Source organism: Phyllobates terribilis, unplaced genomic scaffold, assembly GCF_046119375.1.
Source record: "Phyllobates terribilis strain yellow unplaced genomic scaffold, ASM4611937v1 Scaffold_3__8_contigs__length_932513732, whole genome shotgun sequence".
Classification (NCBI taxonomy): Eukaryota; Metazoa; Chordata; class Amphibia; order Anura; family Dendrobatidae; genus Phyllobates; species Phyllobates terribilis.
In genome coordinates, this window is record NW_027362763.1 from 322839562 (window position 1) to 322863827 (window position 24266).

Sequence of the window (24266 nt, forward strand, 5' to 3'; positions counted from 1 at the left end):
TGTAACATCCCCCATTGGAAGAGGAAGTGAGGAGACTGGAGGGAAACAAATGCGGAGGTATAGTAGGGCATAAAGGGATTTTTTCTTTCTTCTTTTTTTTAAGACTACCATGTCAATGCTCTCTTCATTCTCTGTGGGATTGTTGGAGATAGCTGAGTAGAGTTTGGCCCTTCCCAACAGTCCTATTAAGAATAAAGAATGATAAGAGCATATACAGTGGACAGGTGATAATTTTCAATGTAGTGAATAAGCCTTTAGCATTTCTGCCATTTTTCTAACTAGAGAATTATCAGAAAACAATACTAGGCCCTCATATGAGAGCTTCAGCAATAGTGCATGCACAATGGGCACATTACACCTAAAAACAAACTTTGTAGATGCGTAACATACAATAAAGAGTTCTGCATAATAATATTACAGGTTGCATAATAATATTGCTCTAACAATTTAGGCAATCTTTTTTGCTCTAGTTTTGTATGAAAAGTTTAAACCTTTAACTTTTTTTTCTTTTTATGCAGAAACAAAGGGTTCTTGGAGTTCGTCATTATCTAATGCAAGATGTGGCTATCACCATTGCCGTCACTTTAACGAGTAAGTATGTTGAAAGAAATCCATCAAAAATAAGTGTATATAGAGAAATTAATATAATTTCATTGTACTTTATGCTAAAGCTGTGTTCACACATTTCTTACCCACTTCAATAAAATAATGTATAGTAGCTATAATATTCTATAGTCATTTTTTTACATAAATTTTACATCTTCACTGTATATCTTCAGTGGGGAAAATAAGTATTTGATACACTGCCGATTTTGCAAGTTTTGCCATCTACAAAGAATGGAGAGGTCTGGAATTTTTATTGTAGGTACACTTCAGATGTGAGAGACAGAATCTTAAAAAAAAATTCAGAAAATCACATTGTATGATTTTTACATAAATAATTAGCATTTTATTGCATAAAATAAATATTTGATACAATAGAAAAGAGGAACTTAATATTTGGTACAGAAACCTTTGTTTGCAATTATATAGGTCAGGTGTTTTTCAGTACTTCTTGACTAACTTTGGCCCACTCCTCCACACAGATATCCAGATCTTTCAGGTTTCGGGGCTGTAGCTGGGAACATTGAGTTTCAGCTCCCTCCAAAGATTTTCTATTGGGTTGAGGTCTGGAGACTGACTAGGCCACTCCAGGACCTTGAAATGCTTCTTACGGAGCCACTCTAGTTGCCTTAGCTGTGTGTTTTGGGACATTGTCATGCTGGAAGACCCAACCATTACCATCTTCAATGCTCTTACTGAGGGAAGGAGGTTGTTGGCCAAAATCTTGTGATACATGACCCCATACATCCTCCCTTCAATACGGTGCAGTCGTCCTGTCCCCTTTGCAGAAAAGCACCCCCAAAGTAGGATGCTTCCCCCACCATGCTTAATGGTTGATCACTGACCAGGTCCTCCCATGTAGTTTTTGGCTGATTCCTGACCTTTCTCAGAATAATCCTTACCCCACGAGGCGAGAGCTTGCATGGAGCCCCAGACCGAGGAAGGTTGATAGTCATCTTGTGTTTCTTTCATTTTCTAATAATTGTGCCAACAGTTGTGGCCTTCTCACCAAGCAGCTTGCCTATTTAATTTCATCCATATTAACCCCTCTCTTCTTTTATGTACAGCTGTCATACTCTCTTCACAGACCCATTCATTCCCACCATACAACACAAGAAACACTCTCACAAATCACTCAACCATCTGCTCACGCTCTCTATTTTCCTTCTCTTAGTCGCAGGTGATATTTCTCCTAATCCAGGACCTTCTTGTAATAATAACACTAACACTTTCCCTGATACATTCAGAAACCCTGCTAATCTCATTAGTATTCCCTGCATACCTTCTGTCTCTTTCAATTGTGCCCTTTCGAACGTGCGGTCAGCAAGTAATAAACTCTCCTACATCCATGAGTTTTTCCTCTCAAATTCCCTCAACCTTGTGGCTCGCACTGAAACATGTATCCAGTGGTCGGACACCACCTCCATTGCTGCTCTCTCACATAGTTTCTTGCTCACTTTCTGACTTCGAAGAAGTGATCAGGCTCCTTGCATGTTCTTAGCCTACCACCTGCACCTGTGACCCTATTCCCTCACATCTCCTTCAGTCCCTTGGTCCAACTGTCACCACTCACCTAACTAAAATATTCAACCTCTCCCTCTCATCTGGTATTTTTCCCTCCTCTTTTAAACACGCCAGCATACATCTATTACTTAAAAACCACCCCTTGACCAGAACTGCACTGCTAACTACAAACCTGTTTCCAATCTTCCCTTTATCGCTAAACTCCTGGAACTCTTTGCTTGGTCCACTCCCATCTAATCTGCTATCTCTCAGATAACTCCCTTCTTCACCCTATACAATCTGGTTTCCGCTCTTTACACTCTACTGAAACTGCACTCACTAAAGTCTCTAATGATCTACTAACAGCTAAATCTAATGGTCACTATTCCCTGCTGATTCTCCTGGAACTCTCTGCAGCATTCGACACTGGGGATCACCAGCTCCTGCTCACTATGCTCCACTCTATTGGCCTCAAGGACCCTGCTCTCTCCTGGTTCTCCTCCTATCTCTCTGACTGCTCCTTCTCTGTGTCTTTTGCTGGCTCCCCTTCCTTTCCCCTTCCCTTACTGTCGGGGTTCCTCAAAGATCAGTCCTAGGCCCCCTTGGTTTCTCCTTATACACTGCTCATATTGGACAAGCAATCAGCAGATTCAGTTTTCAGTACCATCTCTATGCTGATAACACCCAATTATACACCTCTTCTCTGGACATCACCCCTGCATTATTACAAAATACCAGTGAATGTCTTTCTGCCGTCTCTAACATTATGTCCTTCCTCTATCTAAAACCGAATCGATCAAAAACTGAACTACTCGTATTTCCTCCCTCCACTAACCTACCTATGCCCAATATTGTCATTTCCGTTTGTGGCTCCACCATTACTCCCCAGCAAGAAGCCTGCTGTCTTGGGGTCATATTTGATTCAGATCTTTCCTTCACTCCTCACATCAAATCACTCACTCGTTCATGTTATCTACACCTCAAAAACATCTCTACAATCGGAACTTTTCTTACCTTTGGCTTGGCAAAAACTCTTACTGTAGCTCTTATTCATTCTCATCTGGACTATTGCAACTCTTTACTAATTGGTCTCCCTCTTTCTAAACTTTCCCCTCTCCAATCTATCCTGAACGCAGCAGCCAGGATCATATTCCTCATCAACCACTTCACCGATGCCTCTTCCCTGTACCAGTCATTGCACTGGTTGTCCATCCAATAGAGAGTTCAATATAAACTTATCATTGTTACCCACAAAGCACTCCATGCTTCAGCACCCCCCTACATCTCCTCCCTCGTCTCAGTCTACCACCCTACCCATGCCCTCCATTCTGCCAAAGACTTAAAACTAAATTCCTCCATAATCCAAACCTCCCACTCCCGTCTCCAAGATTTCTCACGTGCTGCACCAATTCTTGAGAATTAATCGAATTGTCCTGGGTAGTGCATTCCAAATATCCACAATTTTAAGCGTGCCCTAAAAACCCATTTCTTTAGACTAGTCTATCGCCTCAACATACTTACTTATCTAACTGTCCTAGTTTGGCCCATATAAAAATTTTCTTCAAAATCATGTTCATACCATCCATGCACTTAATATTTAATAGCCTCTGTCTGTACTGTACACATACTGGCTGGCGACCAGTTCATGTAGTGTTATGTACATACCCTTTTTAGTATATTATGGCTGTATTATACAACATATGTACATGTTGTCTTTTGTGTCCCCCCTATTTCCTCATAGACTGTAAGCTTGCGAGCAGGACCCTCACTCCTTTTGATATGAGTTATGCTTATTCTGTAACATCTGTATTATCTGTATAAGTCCCCCCTAAAATTGTAAAGTGCTGCAGAATATGTTGGCGGTCTAAAAAGAAAAATTATTATTATTATTATTGACCTGTAGCTTATCCCACCCTTGTGCAGGCCTACAATTTTGTCCCTGGTGTCCTTTGACAGCTCTTTGGTCTTGGCCATTGTGGAGAGGTTGGTGTGTGATTGATTGAGTGTGTGAACAGGAGTCATTTATACAGGTAACAAATTAAATTAATACAGGTGCAATTAATACAGGTAATGAGTGTAGAGTAGGTGGGCCAACAGGTCTGTGAGAGCCAGAATTCTTGCTGGATGATAGGTGATCAAATACTTATTTCATCATACAATGTGTTTTTCTAATTTTTTATTTTTAGACTCGGTCTCTCACTGTAGAAGTATAAATACGATAAAAATTAAAGACTTCTCCATTCTTTGTAGGAGGGAAACTTGCAAAATCGGCTGTGTATCAAATACTTATTTTCCTTACTGTAGGTATCTTAATTCTTTTGAAGCTAAAAAGTTATCTTTTTTTAATAGTGATTTCTGATATTAGTAATTAGTAATGAGCAAATCTACCTAAATTAGATTGTTTTCACATCTAAACTTTTAATATTCTCTGAGGCGACTCAGACCATGGAGCACAATAGACAAAGGGTTAAAAGAAAATTAGCACAAAACTTACCTCTTCTTGGCCTTCACTTATCCCACTGCACAGCGTGTTTTGCTCCAGTCACTCATCATGGCTTTTTGGACTCATAACGCATAACACCTAGTCAAAGTGTTTAGTCCTAATCAACACCGGAGTTGCAGAAGAGCCTTGAAGAGTGACCAGAGCCAGAGGGATCTGCACAGCAGGACAGGTGAGAAACAGAAAGAGATTTTGTATTTATTTATTTTTTTATCCCTTCCTAACCCTACAACACAAGGTCGGCTAGCTGCCATTTTGCTGGATTGAAGCGAAGCAAATATAAAAAAATGCTTCTGAAACTAAGGCTAATTCCATTTTCTTTGAATCAATTCTCTCTCTCTCTCTGTAATATTTTGTATTTTCAGTATTTAGCAAAAGGAAGTCAATTACATCTACGCCATATCAAAGTAGATGGTTGATGGAAATTTGTGTGTTACACATAAATTTTACTGCCACTTACTTATGGGATAATATTCTTTTTCAGTGAGTTTTACTGGCCCAGCTCTGAAATTGGCTCCTTATCGGCCTTCTGGACAGCTTATTTCTCCACCTTTGTTATTGTCTATGGTTCTGCACACCATCTTTACTTTGGTTGTGCAAACAATTGCTTTCACAGTGGTCCAGCAGCAGCCATTCTATGATGATTATGATGTTTTCAGGTAAATTTATATAGTTTCAGTCTATAGATAAGATATAGGATGGTGCTGGTTGTGTTAGTATTTATTATATTCTAAACAAAATGACACCAGAAAAACTGACTTTTTAAATTCGCAGAAGTATTGGTGAATTTAATCTTTTCACTAACCATTATGCAAAATTTATGTTCTCCACAAAGAATAATACATTTCTTTAGTCCTGGCTAGATGGCTACCCTGTAAATTAATGGAACATAAAACATAACCCCTGTAAGCTGAGATTGTCTAATACGTTTTTAAAAAGATAAACAATTATGAAACTAATTTATACCACTACTGTACACAGTATAGAATAATATTGCTAGCATATAAGAATAATGTGGGGTGCACTCTGTCAATGGGATGGGAGTGCAAGCTGATCAGAATGGGTCCCTTGACACATGTAAGTAACTTCACTGCACACTCCCAAAATGATGCAAATACAAGGATCTTTATTTTGTAATTTCACAGGGTATATGAAAAATAATTCAGTACTGTGGGTGACTATATAAGATGTTTTGAGTCTCCCAGTGCTGCACAGCATCTCTCTTTTCACATCAAAGCTGAAGCTGCAGAGCAGCTGACGCGCCCCTGGGCCTACTTGGTGTAGCGTTGCGCACGCGGGGACTACCCGGAGCCGGGCCTGTTGGGGGTAGTAGTCTCGTGGCGGTGACCCGGTCCGTGCCCAGGGAGTCAAACTGAGTGGCAGTATATTAGCAGTAGATGTTGGACGACTACGCCACCCGTTGAATGCAGCTATGGAGCTGCCGCTGCAGGGCAGACCGCTGAGGCCGGTGGAAGGATTGTGCAGCGTGGATGGTATAACCCCCAACGGGAGGGGTATGGCCTCAGGGCAGCCGACGTGGATGAAGGGGGTAGCAGGAACCACTCAGAGACGGTGCGGTGTAGTTTTGGGTCTTTACTGGTGACAAGGTAGACCCTCCCGGAGTACTGGCTAGCGATTGGGGCCTGGTCAGTCTTTGAGCAGATGGGATTTCCCCTGGCCAGGCGGAGTTGTAGGCCTCCCCAACTAATTGTACTCTTCTGGCTACCTTGCTAGAGGCGGGTAAAAGTAGCCCACGTCCCTGAGTGTACCGTGTGGTACTCACCCGTATGGCCGGTGACTCGGGGCCTTCTAGTGGCTTCCGCTCCACGACGGCGGTGCTGGTCCCACGCGTGTGACCGTGCCTTCGGGTTTCTTGGCCAGAGGACCTGAAATCCCCTGCCGGTCGGTTTCTGCTGCTGGGTAAGGATTAGTCCCCACAGCCTCGGACTCCGGGTCCGGTGGTAACTCTTCAATCAGGGCGAGCTCTTCAGCTGCCAGCCCCTGATTCCTTGTAGCACTGCTCCCACTGAGCTCCTGATCTTTCTTTCCTATAGCTGCTCCTCTTCTTAACTAACTAACCCTGCCTCAGCCCCAGTTTTATATAGGGGAAGTTCTTCCCCTCCCAGGACTGGGCAGGAGGTGTGGTATGCATAGGATTCCTGACCAAGAGACCTCCCACCTGCTCTCAGACGTAATATCTCTATCACTGTGGAAACCAGACCCCTGGGGTGTCACATTCCCCCCTAGTGAAAGTTAGTACTCCGGGACTAAACATACTTTTGTAAAAACAAAAACAGTACAATAAAGAAAAACACATTAGGATGGTTACGGCATGTCCGCAACCGGGTGCAGTCTTTGAAGAAAACAAAGGTGTCCATTTCACCAAAACAGGGAGACGTAACCAGGTAGGGGTCTGTCCTGCCCCGAGTCCTTATCAGTCTTTTAGTCCGTCCTGGGTTACGCTCCAACTATGTACAAAGGATTCCCGGTAAATCCACCAAAGACTCCTACAAATAACTAGAAACACAAAATTATACACAAGCAACAATAAACAGGTAAACATTAATAAAATAGCTTGAACATTTAGATCCTCCACCGTATGGGCAACTGGCCTCTAGTGAACCTAGTGGACCTACGGAGCTGGCTGACTGGTCCTGAGCTACAGGGTATAGGAGCTGTCAAGGGTAAACTGGGCAGCCGTCTACGGACTCTTTGGCTCACTAGGGGTATGGCAGGCTCACTATAAGCAGAGGGTTGATTCTCCTGGTCTGCTTGTGTGGGGTCTTCTGCCTCCTGGACCGGCTGTTCTTCCAGCTCTACCTGTGTCTCCGTAGGCACTTGGGATGCTGGTTGGAGGAACGTGAGGACGGGTACCACAACAGCACCATTGACTTGAGTCCAAGACCGAGGGAAGTCTCCAAGCACAGTACTAATCATATCTTCCCTTTCCTCTACGGGTCGAGGGTTTTCTTGTTCCTCTTCAGGGTTCCGTAGCTGTTCGGGACACTTCTTCAGGTGATCCCGGGATACAATGGCTGTGGTTTCCCCTCCGTCTTTACTGATTGTACAGATCTTTGGGTTGTCGTGGCTTGAGGGCAGTACGGTGTACGGGTCCTTCTCCCACTGGTCGTCCAACTTGTGGAGCCGTCTTTTCCTCTTCAAGACCTGCTCTCCGGGCACCAGGGGAACAGCGGGAGCATACTGGTTGTAAGTTTTCTCTTGTCTTTCCCTAGCTTGACAGAGACTTCGCTCCACGCTCTCCTGTACTTTCCGGTACTGCTGCTGCCTCTCTGTGTCCCAGTCTGCTTCTGGTGAAGTGTCCTCGGGTGTCAGGACTCCCATCTCCAGATCAACAGGAAGCTTACCAGGTCTTGCCCTCATTAGGTAAGCCGGGGTACAGTTGGTGGAACCTACAGGGATGTGGTTGTATAGGTCCACCAGGTCGGGCAGCTTTTCAGGCCACAGACTACGTTCTTCCAGGGGCAATGTCTTCAGAAGATCTATCACCACCTGGTTCATTTTCTCACAAAGTCCATTAGTTTGCGGGTGATAGGGTGTTGTTCTAATCTTCCGGCAGCCATACAGGGTGCAGAACTCCTGGAAGACTTCCGCTTCAAAGGCAGGCCCCTGGTCCGTCAGCACCTGCTCCGGGTATCCATGCGGACGGCAGAAGTGCTGCTGGAAGGCTCTAGCTGCTTTGTGAGCCGTTAAGTCCTTGACGGGGATGACAACCAAGAACCGGGAGTAGTGATCCACGATGGTTAACGCGTAGACGTAGCCACTTCTGCTTGGGGTCAGTTTTACATGATCCAAGGCTACCAGTTCCAGTGGCTGTCGGGTGATGATGGACCGCAGGGGAGTCTTCTGGCTGGCACGGTCCCTCCTTCTTAAGTTGCATGGGCCACAGTCTCTGCACCACCTCTCGATGGTTCCTCTCATGCCTACCCAATGGAACCGCCCGCGCAGCAGGAACTCCAGCTTCTTCCATCCGAAATGCCCAGCTCCGTCGTGGTATGCCTCCATCACCATAGCTGCGTCTCTTCTTGGCACCACTACTTACAGATTAGTTCATGCGTCCGTGAGTTAACCATTCTGCGGCACAACTTCCCCTTGTAAAGGAACAGTCGACTCTTCTCAGCCCACAGTTGCTTGGCTTCCTCCGGAGCGTCTGGGTCAAGGCGTGCATCTGGCCGAGTCAGCATCTCCTTTACCAGTCGGACGGCAGGGTCACTGTCTTGCGTCTCCGCCCAGTTGTAATGAGGTAATGGGTTGAACGTAGCGGATTGCTTACTCCTTACACGGTGGGAATACTGGATAGTCCCATGACGGTGGAACGCGGGGAGTTCAACTTCTTCCAGTTCCTCTGAATCTTCCCCTACGTCCGGTAGGTTTGGCATCCTGGACAGGGCGTCTGCGTTGGTATTGGAGCGTCCTGCCCGGTATTTGATTGTAAACTCATAGTTGGACAAGCGGGCCATCCATCTCTGCTCTAGGGCACCGAGTCTTGCAGTGTCCAGGTGTGTCAACGGGTTGTTATCCGTGTACACGGTGAACCGGGAAGAAGCGAGGTAGTGCTTAAAGCGTTCGGTGACTGCCCACACCACTGCCAGGAACTCTAGCTTAAATGAGCTGTAATTCTCAGGGTTTCTTTCGGTGGGTCGCAGTTTTCGGCTGGCGTAAGCAATTACCCGTTCTTTCCCCTGCTGGATCTGGGATAGTACGGCTCCTAGCCCGATGTTACTGGCGTCGGTGTAGAGGATAAAGGGTTGGCTGTAATCCGGGTACGCCAGGATTTCATCCCCCGTGAGGGCCATCTTCAGCTGGCGGAAGGACTCTTCTTCCAACTTCTCCCATCTGAAGGGTGGCTTCTGGTTCTTGGCCTTCCTGGACTGGCCTATCAGGAGGTCCTGCATAGGAGCTGCCTTTTTGGTGAAACCGGGAATGAACCTTCGGTAGTAGCCTACCAACCCGAGGAACTGCCTCACTTCCTTTACGCTGGAGGGTCTTGGCCATTCCTTAATTGCGGTGATCTTATCAGGGTCGGGAGCAACTCCGTCAGCACTCACCACGTGTCCCAGGTACTGCACCTTTGGCTTCAGGAGGTGACACTTGGAGGGTTTCACCTTTAGGCCGTAACTTGCCAGAGCTTCGAACACTTCCGCCAGGTGTTTCAGGTGGTCCTCGTAGGTCTTGGAATAGATGATGACATCGTCCAGGTATAACAGGACCGTCTCAAAGTTTCGGTGTCCCAGACAGCATTCCATCAATCGCTGGAAGGTTCCTGGTGCGTTGCAGAGTCCGAACGGCATGCAGGTAAACTCGCTAAGTCCCATCGGGGTGGTGAATGCGGTCTTCTACCGGTCCGCCTCTGCTACAGGAACCTGCCAGTACCCGCTAGTGAGATCCAAGGTGGAGAAGAAGTTAGCAGATTTTAAAGCAGCCAAAGACTCCTCTATTCTTGGTAAGGGGTACGCATCTTTGTGTGTGATACGGTTAATTTTCCGGTAATCTACACACATCCTCATGGTGTTGTCTTTCTTTTTGACCAAGACTAGTGGAGCTGCCCAGGGGCTACAGCTATCCCTGATTACCCCAGCCTCCTTCATGTCTCTAAGCATCCCCTTGGCGTGTTGGTAGTGTGCAGGGGGTACGGGTCGATACCTCTCTTTTATGGGAGGATGGTCTCCCGTGGGGATGTGGTGTTCTACCCCCTTGACTCGCCCGAAGTCTAACGGGTGTTTACTAAACACTCTCTCGTACTCTCGAACCACCCGGTAGACTCCCTGTTTCTGGTGGGAGGGAGTGGAGTCAGTACCCAAATGTAGTTGCTGACACCAATCCTCCATTATTTTCGTAGAGCCGTTACCTTCCTCCGGGTGAGATGGAGGCAAGGGTTCCACAGACTGTATAGAATTTTGGTTGATAGTATATAATTTGGCTAGCGTAGCATACCGGGGCAGGTATACTTCCCTTTTCCCGATATTTATTGTACGAACGGGCACCCTCCCATGGCGTACATCAACTACCCCCCGTGCTGTCAAAATGGTGGGCCTACTGTCTGAGTAGACTGGTTCTACCATGGCCTGGTAATCTCTACCTCTCAGACCAATAGCTGCCCGGCACCAAATCATCATTTCACTTTTCGGGGGCATGGCAATAGGGAAAGGGTCACACATTCTTACGCTACCAATCTCACCATCAGAGAGTTCCACCTGTTGCCGTCGCATCAGTGCCCGGATCTCTTTCTGGAGCACTCGCTGCTGGCCGGAGCTGGCGTTCTTGGCAACCTGCTGTAAAATGAAAATCACCTCTGCAAGACAATTTTCAATCACATTAGTTCCTAGAGTTATCTTTGGGTGACTCTCGCGCTTGTCAATGTCTACAATGATCAGTCCCTGTGCTGCCAGTTCGACTCTACCGATTTTAATGGTCATTTCTTTAAATCCGATCTGTGGCACGGGCTGACCATTACTGGCGATGATACTCAAGTCGTCGTCTGGATAGCAGGTTATATCCGAGTCATTCCAGTACTGCTTGAACAGCACGTACGGGATGGTGGTGACCTGTGACCCGGTGTCCAGTAGGGCACTCATAGGGATGCCATCCAGTACCACAGGCAAGACTGGACGTCCTCCCACATATTTGTCGCGCCAGTTCGATGGGCCTGGTGATCTTTTTCCTGGGGGTTGGCCCTCTACCCCAGGTTGTGCCAGTTTAAAGGACAGTACCTTGCCATATGTCCGGGTTGATTGCAGCGGCGGCAGATAGGTTGTCCATCCTCGTTGTACCGGTCGCTGGGTCTTCCTCTGGCCGGTGGGGTCCTCCTTGGTCGACGCCACGGGATGTCCTCCGGTCCGGATGCCAGCTGGATCTTCCCTGGAGTAGAAACCTGTAAAGACTGCACAGTTCGGGTTAGAGCAGCAACGCTTTTAGCTAGCTCTTGGACCTGATGGTGCAGGTCTGGAGCCGGGTCATTGTTCAAAGCCTGCGCATCAGCTCCCACAGGCCCTGCCGACAAGGGCGCCGCCTCCTGGTGGTAAGTGGTAGTAGGGCGCCTGTGGGTCACAACGCCACCCGGTGCCGGTTCTCGGAGCACCCGGATGGCTCTGTCCTTGAACTGTGCAAAGTCCAGATGAGGATCCTGTAAGGCCATTGCCCGCAACTGGGTTCGGTGGGCATTGCAATATAGTCCCTCTATAAATTGTTCAGTCAACAGCCTGTCCTCGTTTCCCACGCCGTCAGGGTCGGTCTGCTTAATGGCTCTCAGGGCCTCTTGTAGGTTTAGTGCATAGTCCCTTATATTCTCATGTGCTCGCTGTTTGCACCCATAGAATCTAAGCTTAATCTCGGCTGAGGTGCGGGTATCAAAGGTGTCCCTCAGCCGGGTTAGTATCCCTGCGACAGTCCTCCTCCCAGGTGGCCAGGACTTTACCTCCCTTTGGGCTGCCCCGGTTAGTTGGGCCACTAGGATGCTCACTTTTTGCTCTTCTGTGAGGGGGTACACCTGGAAGAGGCTATCTAGCTTTTCTTTAAAGTCATTCAGGGTATGTGACTCCCCTGAGTATTGGGGTAGCCAGGCTGCTCCCGGGATATAGGGCATGGTGAAAGGCATGACTGCAGCAGCGGTGGCGCTGGCGGGGGTTGAGGCAGTGAAGCTCTCCTCCGTATCCGACATCTTTCTCCCCCCTAGTGGACCGTGGCCTACCTTGCGATGATCCTCTTCCGTAGGCCGCGGCTCCGCAGTGGATCGTCAGGGTTGAGGACCTTCCGTCGCGCTCCTGTGACGTCAGCGTCTGCTGGGCTCCTTCCAGGACCTTACGCAACGTCCTGACGTGAGGCGGGGCTTCAGTTCTCGCGCGCTTTCGGAGTCCACGCCCCTCTTCTTCCGGCGCGGTGCCTTCAAGATGGCGTCCAATGGCGGGAAAACTCCACGGATGGCGGGAAGAAGGCAGAAGATGGCGCCGGATGGCGGGAAAACTTTGCGGATGGCGGGAAGAAGGTAGAAGATGGCGCCGGATGGCGGGAAACCTCCACGGATGGCGGGAATCTTCCGCGGATGGCGGGAATCTTCACCACTGGTAAGTTTGAACAGTCTCTTTCAGGCACGCAGTACCCGGTGGTTGCGGGCACGAAATACTACCGACTACGCCAAAAGTTGACGCGCCCCTGGGCCTACTTGGTGTAGCGTTGCGCACGCGGGGACTACCCGGAGCCGGGCCTGTTGGGGGTAGTAGTCTCGTGGCGGTGACCCGGTCCGTGCCCAGGGAGTCAAACTGAGTGGCAGTATATTAGCAGTAGATGTTGGACGACTACGCCACCCGTTGAATGCAGCTATGGAGCTGCCGCTGCAGGGCAGACCGCTGAGGCCGGTGGAAGGATTGTGCAGCGTGGATGGTATAACCCCCAACGGGAGGGGTATGGCCTCAGGGCAGCCGACGTGGATGAAGGGGGTAGCAGGAACCACTCAGAGACGGTGCGGTGTAGTTTTGGGTCTTTACTGGTGACAAGGTAGACCCTCCCGGAGTACTGGCTAGCGATTGGGGCCTGGTCAGTCTTTGAGCAGATGGGATTTCCCCTGGCCAGGCGGAGTTGTAGGCCTCCCCAACTAATTGTACTCTTCTGGCTACCTTGCTAGAGGCGGGTAAAAGTAGCCCACGTCCCTGAGTGTACCGTGTGGTGCTCACCCGTATGGCCGGTGACTCGGGGCCTTCTAGTGGCTTCCGCTCCACGACGGCGGTGCTGGTCCCACGCGTGTGACCGTGCCTTCGGGTTTCTTGGCCAGAGGACCTGAAATCCCCTGCCGGTCGGTTTCTGCTGCTGGGTAAGGATTAGTCCCCACAGCCTCGGACTCCGGGTCCGGTGGTAACTCTTCAATCAGGGCGAGCTCTTCAGCTGCCAGCCCCTGATTCCTTGTAGCACTGCTCCCACTGAGCTCCTGATCTTTCTTTCCTATAGCTGCTCCTCTTCTTAACTAACTAACCCTGCCTCAGCCCCAGTTTTATATAGGGGAAGTTCTTCCCCTCCCAGGACTGGGCAGGAGGTGTGGTATGCATAGGATTCCTGACCAAGAGACCTCCCACCTGCTCTCAGACGTAATATCTCTATCACTGTGGCAACCAGACCCCTGGGGTGTCACACAGCTACATTCAAACCCTAGTTTCTTCAATTCCAATAATGCGACACCATGACGAAGACTTAGGAGAGTCGAAACGTCGTACAGTACTGAATTAATTTTCAAAAACACTGTGGAACTACAAAATAAAGCTCCTTTTAGTGCAATATTTTAGGAATGTGCAGTGAAGTTATGGTACTTATATAATTTAGCTAGCATACATTGTTAATAAAATTATATACCGTACTTGTCAAAAGTTTGGACACATCTGCGCAGGCAGTGGTTTCCTGTGTTCTAAATTGAAATGTGTACATTGTATTTACAAACTGAAGGCTTCGCAGTGGGCTCCACATATGTAGAAACCATCTACTCACCTTTTCAACATCCCACAAAAACATGGCAGTTGGTGCAAATAAAAAAAAACTTCAAATTTTGACTCCTCAGACAAATTTCCAGTGATCTAATGTCTAGTCCTTGTGTGGCTTGTCTCTTCTTGTCTTCTTGTTTGTGGTCCTCAGTAGTGGTTTCTTTGCAGCAATTTGACTATAAAGGCCTTTTTCTCACAGTCTCCTCTGGACAGTTGATGTTGATAAATGTTTGCTACTTGATGTCTGTGCATCATCTATCAGGGCCTGTGTCTGAAGTGCTGTTCATTTGCATATTTGATTAACTTATCCTTCACAGCAAAGGTAATTTTTGGTCTTTGCGGTTTTACTGCCTTCAGTCTGAATCTAAAATGTGCACATTTCAATAAGAATAAAGAAAACCATTGCATAAACAGGTGTGTGCAAACTTTTGAATATATTGTATATGTATACATTTCTGTGGAAAAATTTGAGGCAGGTGTCATTAAGAACAATCTTTAGTGTAAACAATAACAAAGTTCTGGAAGTGATGATATCACCCCTACGGAGCACTGTTCTCAAAATCATGAAGTCTGTATTTATTACATGAAGAGACAGAAGAATTTGCTCAAGCCTAAATTGAAAGAAGATCTGTGTTTAGTTCACCAAGATATTTAGAACAACCTCTCTGCCAAGTTTCTTCAATAATTTACTGCAAGTCAACCTAGAAGAATTGATACTTTTTTGAAGGCAAGGGGCAGTCGCACCAAGTATTGCTTTTGATTTAGATTTCTATTTTGTTAATTCACTTTGCATTTTGTTAATTGATAAAAATAAAGTATTAACACTTTTATTTTTTAAAGCATTTTTATTATGCAGCACTTTTTTCACACCTGCCTAAAACTTTTGCACTGTAGTATGTTTATAGATTTTTTTACCTATTTTTGGATTCATTCTCTTTTGCAGTGGATGTCTTACTTCGAATCACAGTGCGCTGAACAGTACTATAGATGAGACTATGTTGGTTAGTCGAAATTTTTTAACGACCACTATGTGGTTCATAAGTGGGATGAATCTCATTATTCTAGAATTCGTATTTTGTAAGGGGCGACCTTTCAGAAAGCCAATCTACACTAACTGTACGTATGAAATGTGACAATTAAAGCAATTATTGTGTAATATTTGTGTCCAGGACCATCCAAAGTAGTACTGTGTTTACCTGAAATTAAGACAAGGTCTTATAATATTTTTTGCCCTGAAAGATGGGTTAGTGCTTATTTTCAGGGAGTGTCTTATTTTTCTCCATGAACAACATCCACATTTATTCTTGAACAAAAAAATCTACATTTCTTCAAATATAATTATATATATAATTATATCTTTAACACACACTGCACATGCACATGTATACACGCACACGCTAAGTATACACATGTTTTTACCCATACGGTACATACTAGCCTGTCTCTTCTTCAGTTCCTCTAGACTTCTGCAGTTAAAAGACCTTAGGTGACATCATGGTCACATGACTGTGATATCACCAAAGGTCCTTAAGTAGTCTTAACCTCTGAATACAATTACTGGAGTTCCCTAAGAGAATGCAAGCCCTGGGCAATTGCTCAATTTTCCAATTTACACCCTGGCACTGACCCCTATTACCAGCCTTTTTCCTCTTCATTTCCTCTAGACTCCTGCACTTAAAAGACCTTTGGTGATATCACATTCAAATGACCATGAAATCACCAAAGGTGCTTAAGTAGTCTTAACCTTGGAATAGAAATGCTGGGGGCCCCTGAGAGAGTGGTACCCTGGGCAGTTGCCCAGTTTGCATTCCCCTAACGCCTGCCCTGATTGTAACTAGGGCTTATTTTTGGACTAAGGTTTATATTTCAAGAAATAGGAGAAATCCAGCTTCATGAACAGTGAATGTTTTATTCACAAAAATACTTCAGGGACATACAAAGTCAGCGGTACAGCTTAGAAAGCATGCATCAATGCTTTTCAGGTGTCTGTGAACCCTTAATCATAATGCCTAGTACTAGGAAGTGACTACTTTTTCTGCTGTCAATCCGGTGAACACATTGGAATGTTGATTAACTTAACTCAATAAAATTCATTTAAAAAAACATGTGATAAACAGGCAACATAGAACACAAACAATATATAAAAATAAGCACAGCTTGGCTGATTTCAGTTAGGCAGCTAAACATGGAAAAAATCATAGTTTAAATACAAACATATAAACCTACTGTGAATCTATTTGTGAGTATATGTGATCTCTTAGTGGCTATGAAGAAATAATAAGCCTTTATGTAAAATACTAGATGGTGGCCCGATTCTAACGCATCGGGTATTCTAGAATATCAGAGAAGTGGTGTTTTAAATTTCGCGCCAATCTCGCTGATTTCAAACCCCGCTTCTCTGATTGGTCGTGGCCGGCTGGGCGCAACCAATCAGCGAAGCGGGGTTTGAAATTTCGCACCAATATCGGTGATTGGTCACGGGCGCGACCAATCAGCAGAGCGATGTTTAAATTTGGTGCCAATATCGCTGATTGGTCAAGGCCGGCGGCTGCGACCAATCAGCGAATCATATTAGTGAGGGAGGGAGCTCCTTGTACGGGTACTTCCGCTGCCGGGAGATGACCGGCTGCTCGCAGCAGAAGTATCCCGACCGGCGGTGCCGCTCCCCTGTCCTCCGGTCACACTTGCCGTCAAGAGATCAGCGGCCCTAGCCGCTGATCTCCCGACGGTATCTGCATGAAGGTCAGCGGCGCCGCCGGTCGGGGTAGTTCTGCTGCGAGCAGCCAGGAGATGACCGCCTGGCGCCGGTCATCTCCCAGCTGCATCGCCGCTGACCTCCGTGCGGCACATGAGCCGCTAACGGCTGCCATCTTTTTCTGAAATCCCGCGTCGCTGATTGGCCGCAGCCGGACCAATCAGCGACGCGGGATTTCCTGGGCAGAAGGACAGACAGACAGACGGGATAAGACGATTATATGTATTAGATGTAAAAATAACAAATAATATGTATTGATTTTTTGCTACAATATTCCAAGCAGGAGGTATACATTACATCTTCTTATTGTACAGGTCAATGATGCCACAATTGTTCTAGACTGGAATCTAAAGTATTAATCTACATTATAACTTTTCAACGTTTTATGTTTCCTTTTTTCTTTTGTAGATGTGTTTACCATAATAATGATTGCACAACTAGTTGCCTATTTATTTGTTTATTTTGCGAATATTGAATCCGTGTATCGTAATATGGAGGTGAGAACCACTGTTAAATTTATGTATGCTATATAAAGAGTAATGTGCTTATTTGTCCTTTTTGCTTATTCCATTAACTTACAGTAACTAATATTAAAGATTTTTTTCTTGGTTATACACTGCCTTCTAAATGTTGGGGATTAAAACACTGATGTGACATCGGTATTGGTACCTGCCCTTTCTGTCTCTTCTTCTGTCACCGGGCGGTACCGGGCTTACATTGTGGGCGACATGGGCCAACAATTTTCGTTCTGTGTCTTTTGGGATTTGTAGTTACATTCAGGCTGGGAGTTCAAGAGTTAACTTCTGTCAGTGTTTGCTGTCTTCTATGTTGCGTGGGCGGATTTGAGCTCCTGAAATCGTGCTGTCCACTGACCATTTTAATTTCGAGAACACCTGTGTGCTTTGCTTGCATTCCCAATGAATTTTCCTTATCTTAACCTTGGCTTGTTTACTGACTATTCTCCTGCCTTACAATTTTGTCCCTGCATGTGTGTACCAGACTATTCTTTCTGCCAACTTTCATCACCAGCTGTCTCTGTGACCTCAACCCAGGAATCCAGGGGCCCCTGTGTAAGTCCAGCTCCCTGTACAGGGGCTTAAGTGTGACAGCCAGGGCAACCCTTGGGATCTGGTAAATGGAGCGGCTCAGCTTGTCTATGGTATTTCATTTTTGAAAAGTGAATTATGTTCAGTGGATAGTGTCGCTATCTCTGGCAGATATATATATATATATATATATTATATATCATACACACAGTATATATATACTTGTAAATAGGTTCAGATGAACTTATGTTACTTTAGGGCTTTTTTACATGTCAGTGTGTCCGGTACATGTGGTGACAGTTTACACATGTACTGGAGACACTGACACACGCAGACCCATTAAAATGAATGGGTCTGTACATATGTCAGCCTGTTTCAACAGACCGTGTGTCTGTGGGCAAAACACGTTGACATGTCCATTTTTTTTACCCGCTGCATGGCCACAAAAACTCCCACACTGATGACACATGGATGATATCCGTGTGTCATCAGTGTGATACATACCGGTGCCTGGGAATCATTGTACAGTTAGCGCTGTTCCCAAGTGCCAGGTGCTGAACGCTGCCCTCATCATTATACCCCGCTTGTGCTGCGATCAGCGTGAGCAAACGACAGTGATGAGAGTAGTAGTCTGCTCCCGTTGTCTCCCAAAGGTAAAAATAAGAATAAAATGAAAAAATCATTATACTCACCTGTCCTAAGTGTCCCCCGCTGTAATCCATGTGACCGCTCACGTCGAGGAGCCGAGGAGAATCCATAACCGCATGGATTACAGCAGGGGAAACTTTGGACAGATGAGTATAAGGATTTTTTTATTTTATTCTTATTTTTACAGTTGGAGACATCCGGAGCAGACTGCTACTCTCATCATTGTCCCTTGCCCGTTCTAATCGCAGAGCCAGCAGGGGATAATGATGAGGGCAGCTTTTAGAACCCGGCGCTTGGGAACAGCGCTGAATGTACACTGATTCCCAAGCGCCGGTACATGTGCTCCTGATGCTGCACACGTGTGACACACAGGTGCACACGGACACGGATATCTCCGGTACTGTTTTTTCCAGTACCGGAAATATCAGGACAAGTGAAACAGCCCTTACAGAGGCTATTTTTCTTTGTGTTGTCTATCCAACTTCTACTAAGTAAATGTTGTTTAGTTTTTTACTTCTCTATAATCGTGTTGTTACACCCTAGTTAGGCCAGCAAATGACGTAAGTGACAATTATGTTAGTTGCTAGAAACATGAAACATATAACATTATTGTTGTTTATTTTCCTACACAGCTTGTCTGTACACCGTATTACTGGAGGTGGAATACCATAATAATGGTGGCTTCTCTTTTTGTGGTTTCATATCTAGTTGAGGTAATACTTTTTATTTTTATTTCTTTTAACACAGTTCAACTATGCAGTTATCTTTGTTATTTTTATTGCTATTATTATTATTAGCCTTAGATGGATATATTTTGTCAGCGGCGTTCATAGAAATCATGGGGCCCTGTAGCAAAAATCCTAAGTGGGCCCTAAAAGTTCTAATCACCCCAAAATAAAAAAAAATTAAAAAAAATTCAGCTAGGGTGCATAAAAGCATATACTACAAATTTGCAAACCTTACAAAGTAATTTTGCCCATATTGAAGCCCCCTTAGTGTTCCCACACACTATAAAGGCCCCCACTAGCACTCCAAACAGCCCTACACACAGTATACTGCCCTCATAGCTATCTACATAGTATCGTGGCCCCATAAGTAGTCCTCCACATAATATGACGGCCCCATAAATAGTCTCCCACATATTTTAAGGCCCTATAAATAGCCCCCCCATAGTATGATGGCCCCATAAATAGTCCTCAATGTAGTATGATGGCCTCATAAATAGCCCTTCACATAGTATGATGGCCCCACAAAGTACTCATTGATTTAAAAAAATAAATAAAAGTAAAATACTCACTTCTCCCCATTCCCCCATTGCTCTGGTCTATGAAGTGTGTGGTCTGCACTGCTCAGCACAGCTGTCGCGATTTACAGACATCATTGTGCCCACTGCGCTGAGAAGTCAGACGCACAGGGAGAATGGCGGAAGAGGGAGTGTCAGCTGATGGCTCCCTCCTTCATCATTATTTTCAGCTGTATCTGCATCCAGGATGCGGACACAATTGAAAGTCAGACTGGTGGGTCTGGCACTGACACCAGGTTCCCCAGACTCACGGGCCCCATAGCAGCCACGTGGTCTACTGTTATTATTGGTACGCAAACGTATTTTGTAATAGTTTGTGCTGGTATGAACTGAAATTAGTTTTCCTTTGTTCTGGAGAAGAGATGTTTTTCATTAGTGGCATTGGTCAATCAGTCTTTGCTCAGGTTTACATTCCTTTTCTTCATTTCAACAAAGCTTCTTTATACACTATAAAGCTCAAATGTGAGCAATGGGGTATTTTTATTATCTTCCTTTTGCACCCACTGTTCATTTGCTGTTTGAAAGCTGCAGATTTCATTAATTATAGTGGAACGATCAAGCAAAGTTTACATGTTTCTGTGACACATGATAAATATGCCAGATAGAATATTTAGATCATTAAAATGTTCACAAAATACATATGTGCAACCTTGGAGAAATGAAAAATAAAACAAAATAAAAGTACTAAATACATCTTCATATGTTATCATAGCATAACCTTTTCTAAAAAAAAATAAACTATAGTTCTTTAAGGATATATGCCCATATTTGAGATTTAATTTTTTATAAATATACTGTATAATGAATATAGAAACCTGTGCTTAAATGCTATGGATGTCTTTGGGGCAATTTTTTACTTAAATACATGTATTTTTGGCTGAACATAATTTTTGCAATTGGGTTTCATTAAAAGTTTTGGATCATTTGGCTTCAGCAGATTCTACGTACCATAAAATATTGCAAAATAGATTTATAATGAAATCCAAACATGAGCTCAATCTTATGCAATGGTTTTTAATCTTTCTTCCCTGGAAAATATTTTAAACTGATGTATTACCGCATTAAAGTGGAACTTTGATGTGGGCTTATATTATCTATGGATGCAAGCAGTAACAATAATATATCCCACTGTCTTACAGGAAGGATTTATTGAAAACCGAAGACTGTGGCTAATGATGAAATCATGTTTTAACTATCGATCAAGGAGTCAGTATAGAGTATTAGAAAGAGCTCTGTGTAATGACCCATCGTGGCCTCCAATAAGCCAAACTTACTACTCTAATCAATCAGAACATGGAAATGATGTACAGAAATGTGTATATGATAACCCAATGTTTGTTGCCGAAACGGAGCAAACTCTTTACAATGAAACTAAGCGTCGACCATAATCAATGCCTGCCCTGCACAGAGTGAAAGCAATGTCAAAAATCCATCTGCATTTGGTACTTTTTGCACATATACAAAGAGGATTGAAGAAGACTTGTCAGCTCCCCTGATATGGCTGTTTTACCAAATAATAGTTTGGAGCATCTTTATTTTGAACACAGCTTTGTGCCATTCTTCTTAAAGTCCCTTTTAGAAATTAATTAACAACTGGAACAACAGGTTACCATTTCCCTTGTCAAAGGGGCGTGAACTCAAAGTATGATATCGTTACCTCTGATTGGATAGTGTCAAACAATGAAAGAGTATACCCTCAGTTGGTAACACCTAGCTGTCAATTTCTTCCTAAATATTTAGTAGGACTAACCGAGGAACTTGACATTGCAGTTCTAAGAAAAGATCCTTCAGACTTGCATTGTGGAAAATAAAACAAGCTACTAAAACACTTGTCAAGACAGATGACCTTTCCTCTTTAAAGCAGCGAAATTTGCAAATTTTTCATAACACATTAAATACACAAAATTCTATATTTAACCATTCTTCGCTGGCACAGAGCGGTCACAAACTTCCGCTCATGTCACGTCAACAAAGCAGCAGTTTGTTTTCCTGTTGACAGTGCGGGACTACTGGTGTCATGCTGATTGACAGCTGGCTCTCCACTGCTTAATTTGGGGAAGTCAGCTGTCAATCAGCATGACACCAGTGGTCCCATCCTGTCAACAGGAAGATAAACCGTTGCTCTGTCGACAGGGAGCAGCTGAATCTCTGGCAGGAGCAGTGAATGACCGGCGCCGGGTACAACAGACCGGTAATTGCCCCTGTTAGCAAGGATATCCCCTTAAAGGGACTCAACCAATTAATCTTATTGACTATATTACTGAAGGTTTATAAAAACTTTGTGTCGCTATGTCATAAGCTGTAAGAGAGTAAAGGGCATATATACTGTAATGTTCTTGCCTTTGAGCTCTCACCTGTTTTTATTTTTTCGTTGGCTGCTTTATCTGCAAACCTTTTTCACTCAGACATATGTACAGAACAGCTGTGAACGTGTAGGAAATGTCACTGCACCCCACTCTATGACCCAGTGCAGCTAAAAAAGCATAAAACTTTTGTAATGTCACTGAAGTTAGTAATGGAAATTTGTATTCATTGAATTCTTCTTTCTTATGAAGCTGAGCTCATCTTGTGCTTCGTCATATGGTACATATGGAAAAAATTTACCTTTAGTATTAAAATCTACTGGTTCATTTTCAAGAAATAATTTTATAAAAACTATGATAATAAGGTGCACCCTTTGCGTGACTGAGTGCTTAGCTACACCTTCTCACTTTATTATTCATGTATTTCTGCCCCTGTTTTCCTTGATTGATAGTGCTGCCTTTACAGCAGCTCGCCCTGCCTCCATTAAGACCTTGCATATTTGTTGATTGCCCGAGTGCTCCCCAGCCTCTTAGATTCTATGACACTCTACACATTCAGATGTAGCTGTGGAGAAAATGGCGCATGCTCAGAACACTGATAGCAGCATACTGGAGATTGTCTGGTACAAAAACAACTATTTGTGCATGTGTGATATATCAATAGAAACCGTGCAGGCTACTGTAAAGACCATGGTTTCAATCAAGGAAGTCGGGGGCAGAAAAACATGAATGGTGTAAAACTATTTACCTCCTTTGCATGAAAGAAGTGTTTCCTAAAAATGAACCAACTCATTTTAATAATAAAAGATTATTTTTCTTGGAACACAGGTTGTTAGCTTAGTTTGACCATTGTTTATCTATTCTTTTTAGAGCACCTGTCATTTTAGGTCATTCTCCAGAATAAGCTTTTGTTTTTACATTAGAAATAACACTATTATGGGCCATTTTATGACTAGTATTCAGTATTTTTTCCAGTCTTCCCCTCTACATGTTCATGCTCCATCTGTAATTTTCAGTTGTGAGCTAGTGGGTTGAGACTAGATACCATGATATCTCACATACCCTGCACACACAGAGAAAGAGATTCCTGCTCTTCTATCTGTGTAGCAGCCAGACAGAGGAAGCAGCATCATGGAAGAGATTATATAGCAGTACTGAGTAGTGTAGTTGTGAATCCCGAACAAGAGTGAGATAGATCAGTGTTGCAGCTTCCTTCCATTGACTTATTTCTATGTATGTGTCAGTCTCTTTGCCTTCTCCTCTCTCCTCAACCCCTCTCCAAAGGTTCTATTAGAAACTGTAATCGGATAGATACTTCAGTGAGCTGACAGTCCATCTTGATTTGACCAAAACTGATTTCAACTGTTTTTTAGAATAAATTATAAGTTTGGGAGGGAGGGCGTTAGCACAACCTGTTTACTGTTTTGTGCAAGTTGTCACTATTGAGAGGATACCAAATTTGTCTGTCATTTTACTATTGTAATGTTTATTTATTAAAGAATATTAATCTGTTTATAGTAATTGGGTTTAAACGTTTATATTTAATAACTTTGAATAAAATCTACATTTTATATTTGAGTTTTGTTCTATATATAAAGTACTGGTATATAAAGATTAGTGATAATAGAGCAGTAAACTGCTCGGTACTCTAATCGAAGAAGGTTTCATGCTTAGACCTGCTTGACTCGAGTACCGAGCATTATGTAAGTCAATGAAGGAGTTGAGTGTTTTTCCAGGAGACCTGCATTCAACAGTTGGGTAGGAGAGAGAGAGACAGACAGATGCACTGGTCCCTGAAATAAGCTTACTTGAATCTGAGCCATGCTCCGCACTGAACCTGAGAATTCCCCTACTATGCGCGCCGGGACTTCTCTGTCAGCCGGACTCTTTGTGAGTTGAAGAGCGCCGGGGACTAGTTCTCTTTCTCTCTCCCTCTTTATCTTTCTCGCTCATCTATATCAACCGATCATATGTCAGGAGAGCCAGCCACAACAGCACAGAGGATGTCAGGAGAGCCAGCCCCAGCAACACAGAGGATGTCAGGAGAGCCAACCCCAGCAGCACAGAGGATGTCAGGAGACCCAGTCACAGAAGCACAGAGGATGTAAGGAGTTTAGATTCAAATG

General features: G+C 44.5%; 1 protein-coding gene across 2 annotated transcripts in view; it reads left to right on the forward strand.

Moving 5' to 3' along the window:
- The window catches only part of LOC141259322 (probable cation-transporting ATPase 13A4), a 153296-nt gene extending 129583 nt beyond the window's left edge, over positions 1-23713 (forward strand). Inside the window, exons 25-30 of one of the 2 annotated variants that reach the window (XM_073675079.1) lie at positions 519-591; positions 5091-5265; positions 15029-15201; positions 17249-17337; positions 19167-19247; positions 20977-23713. In XM_073675079.1, coding sequence (XP_073531180.1) covers positions 519-591; positions 5091-5265; positions 15029-15201; positions 17249-17337; positions 19167-19247; positions 20977-21225 — 840 coding nt within the window. In that variant the 3' untranslated portion in view covers positions 21226-23713. Of the gene's footprint in view, positions 1-518; positions 592-5090; positions 5266-15028; positions 15202-17248; positions 17338-19166; positions 19248-20976 lie in introns of those variants that run through there. The other variant, XM_073675080.1, reaches the window with a different exon arrangement.
- The last annotated feature ends 553 nt before the right edge of the window (positions 23714-24266 follow it).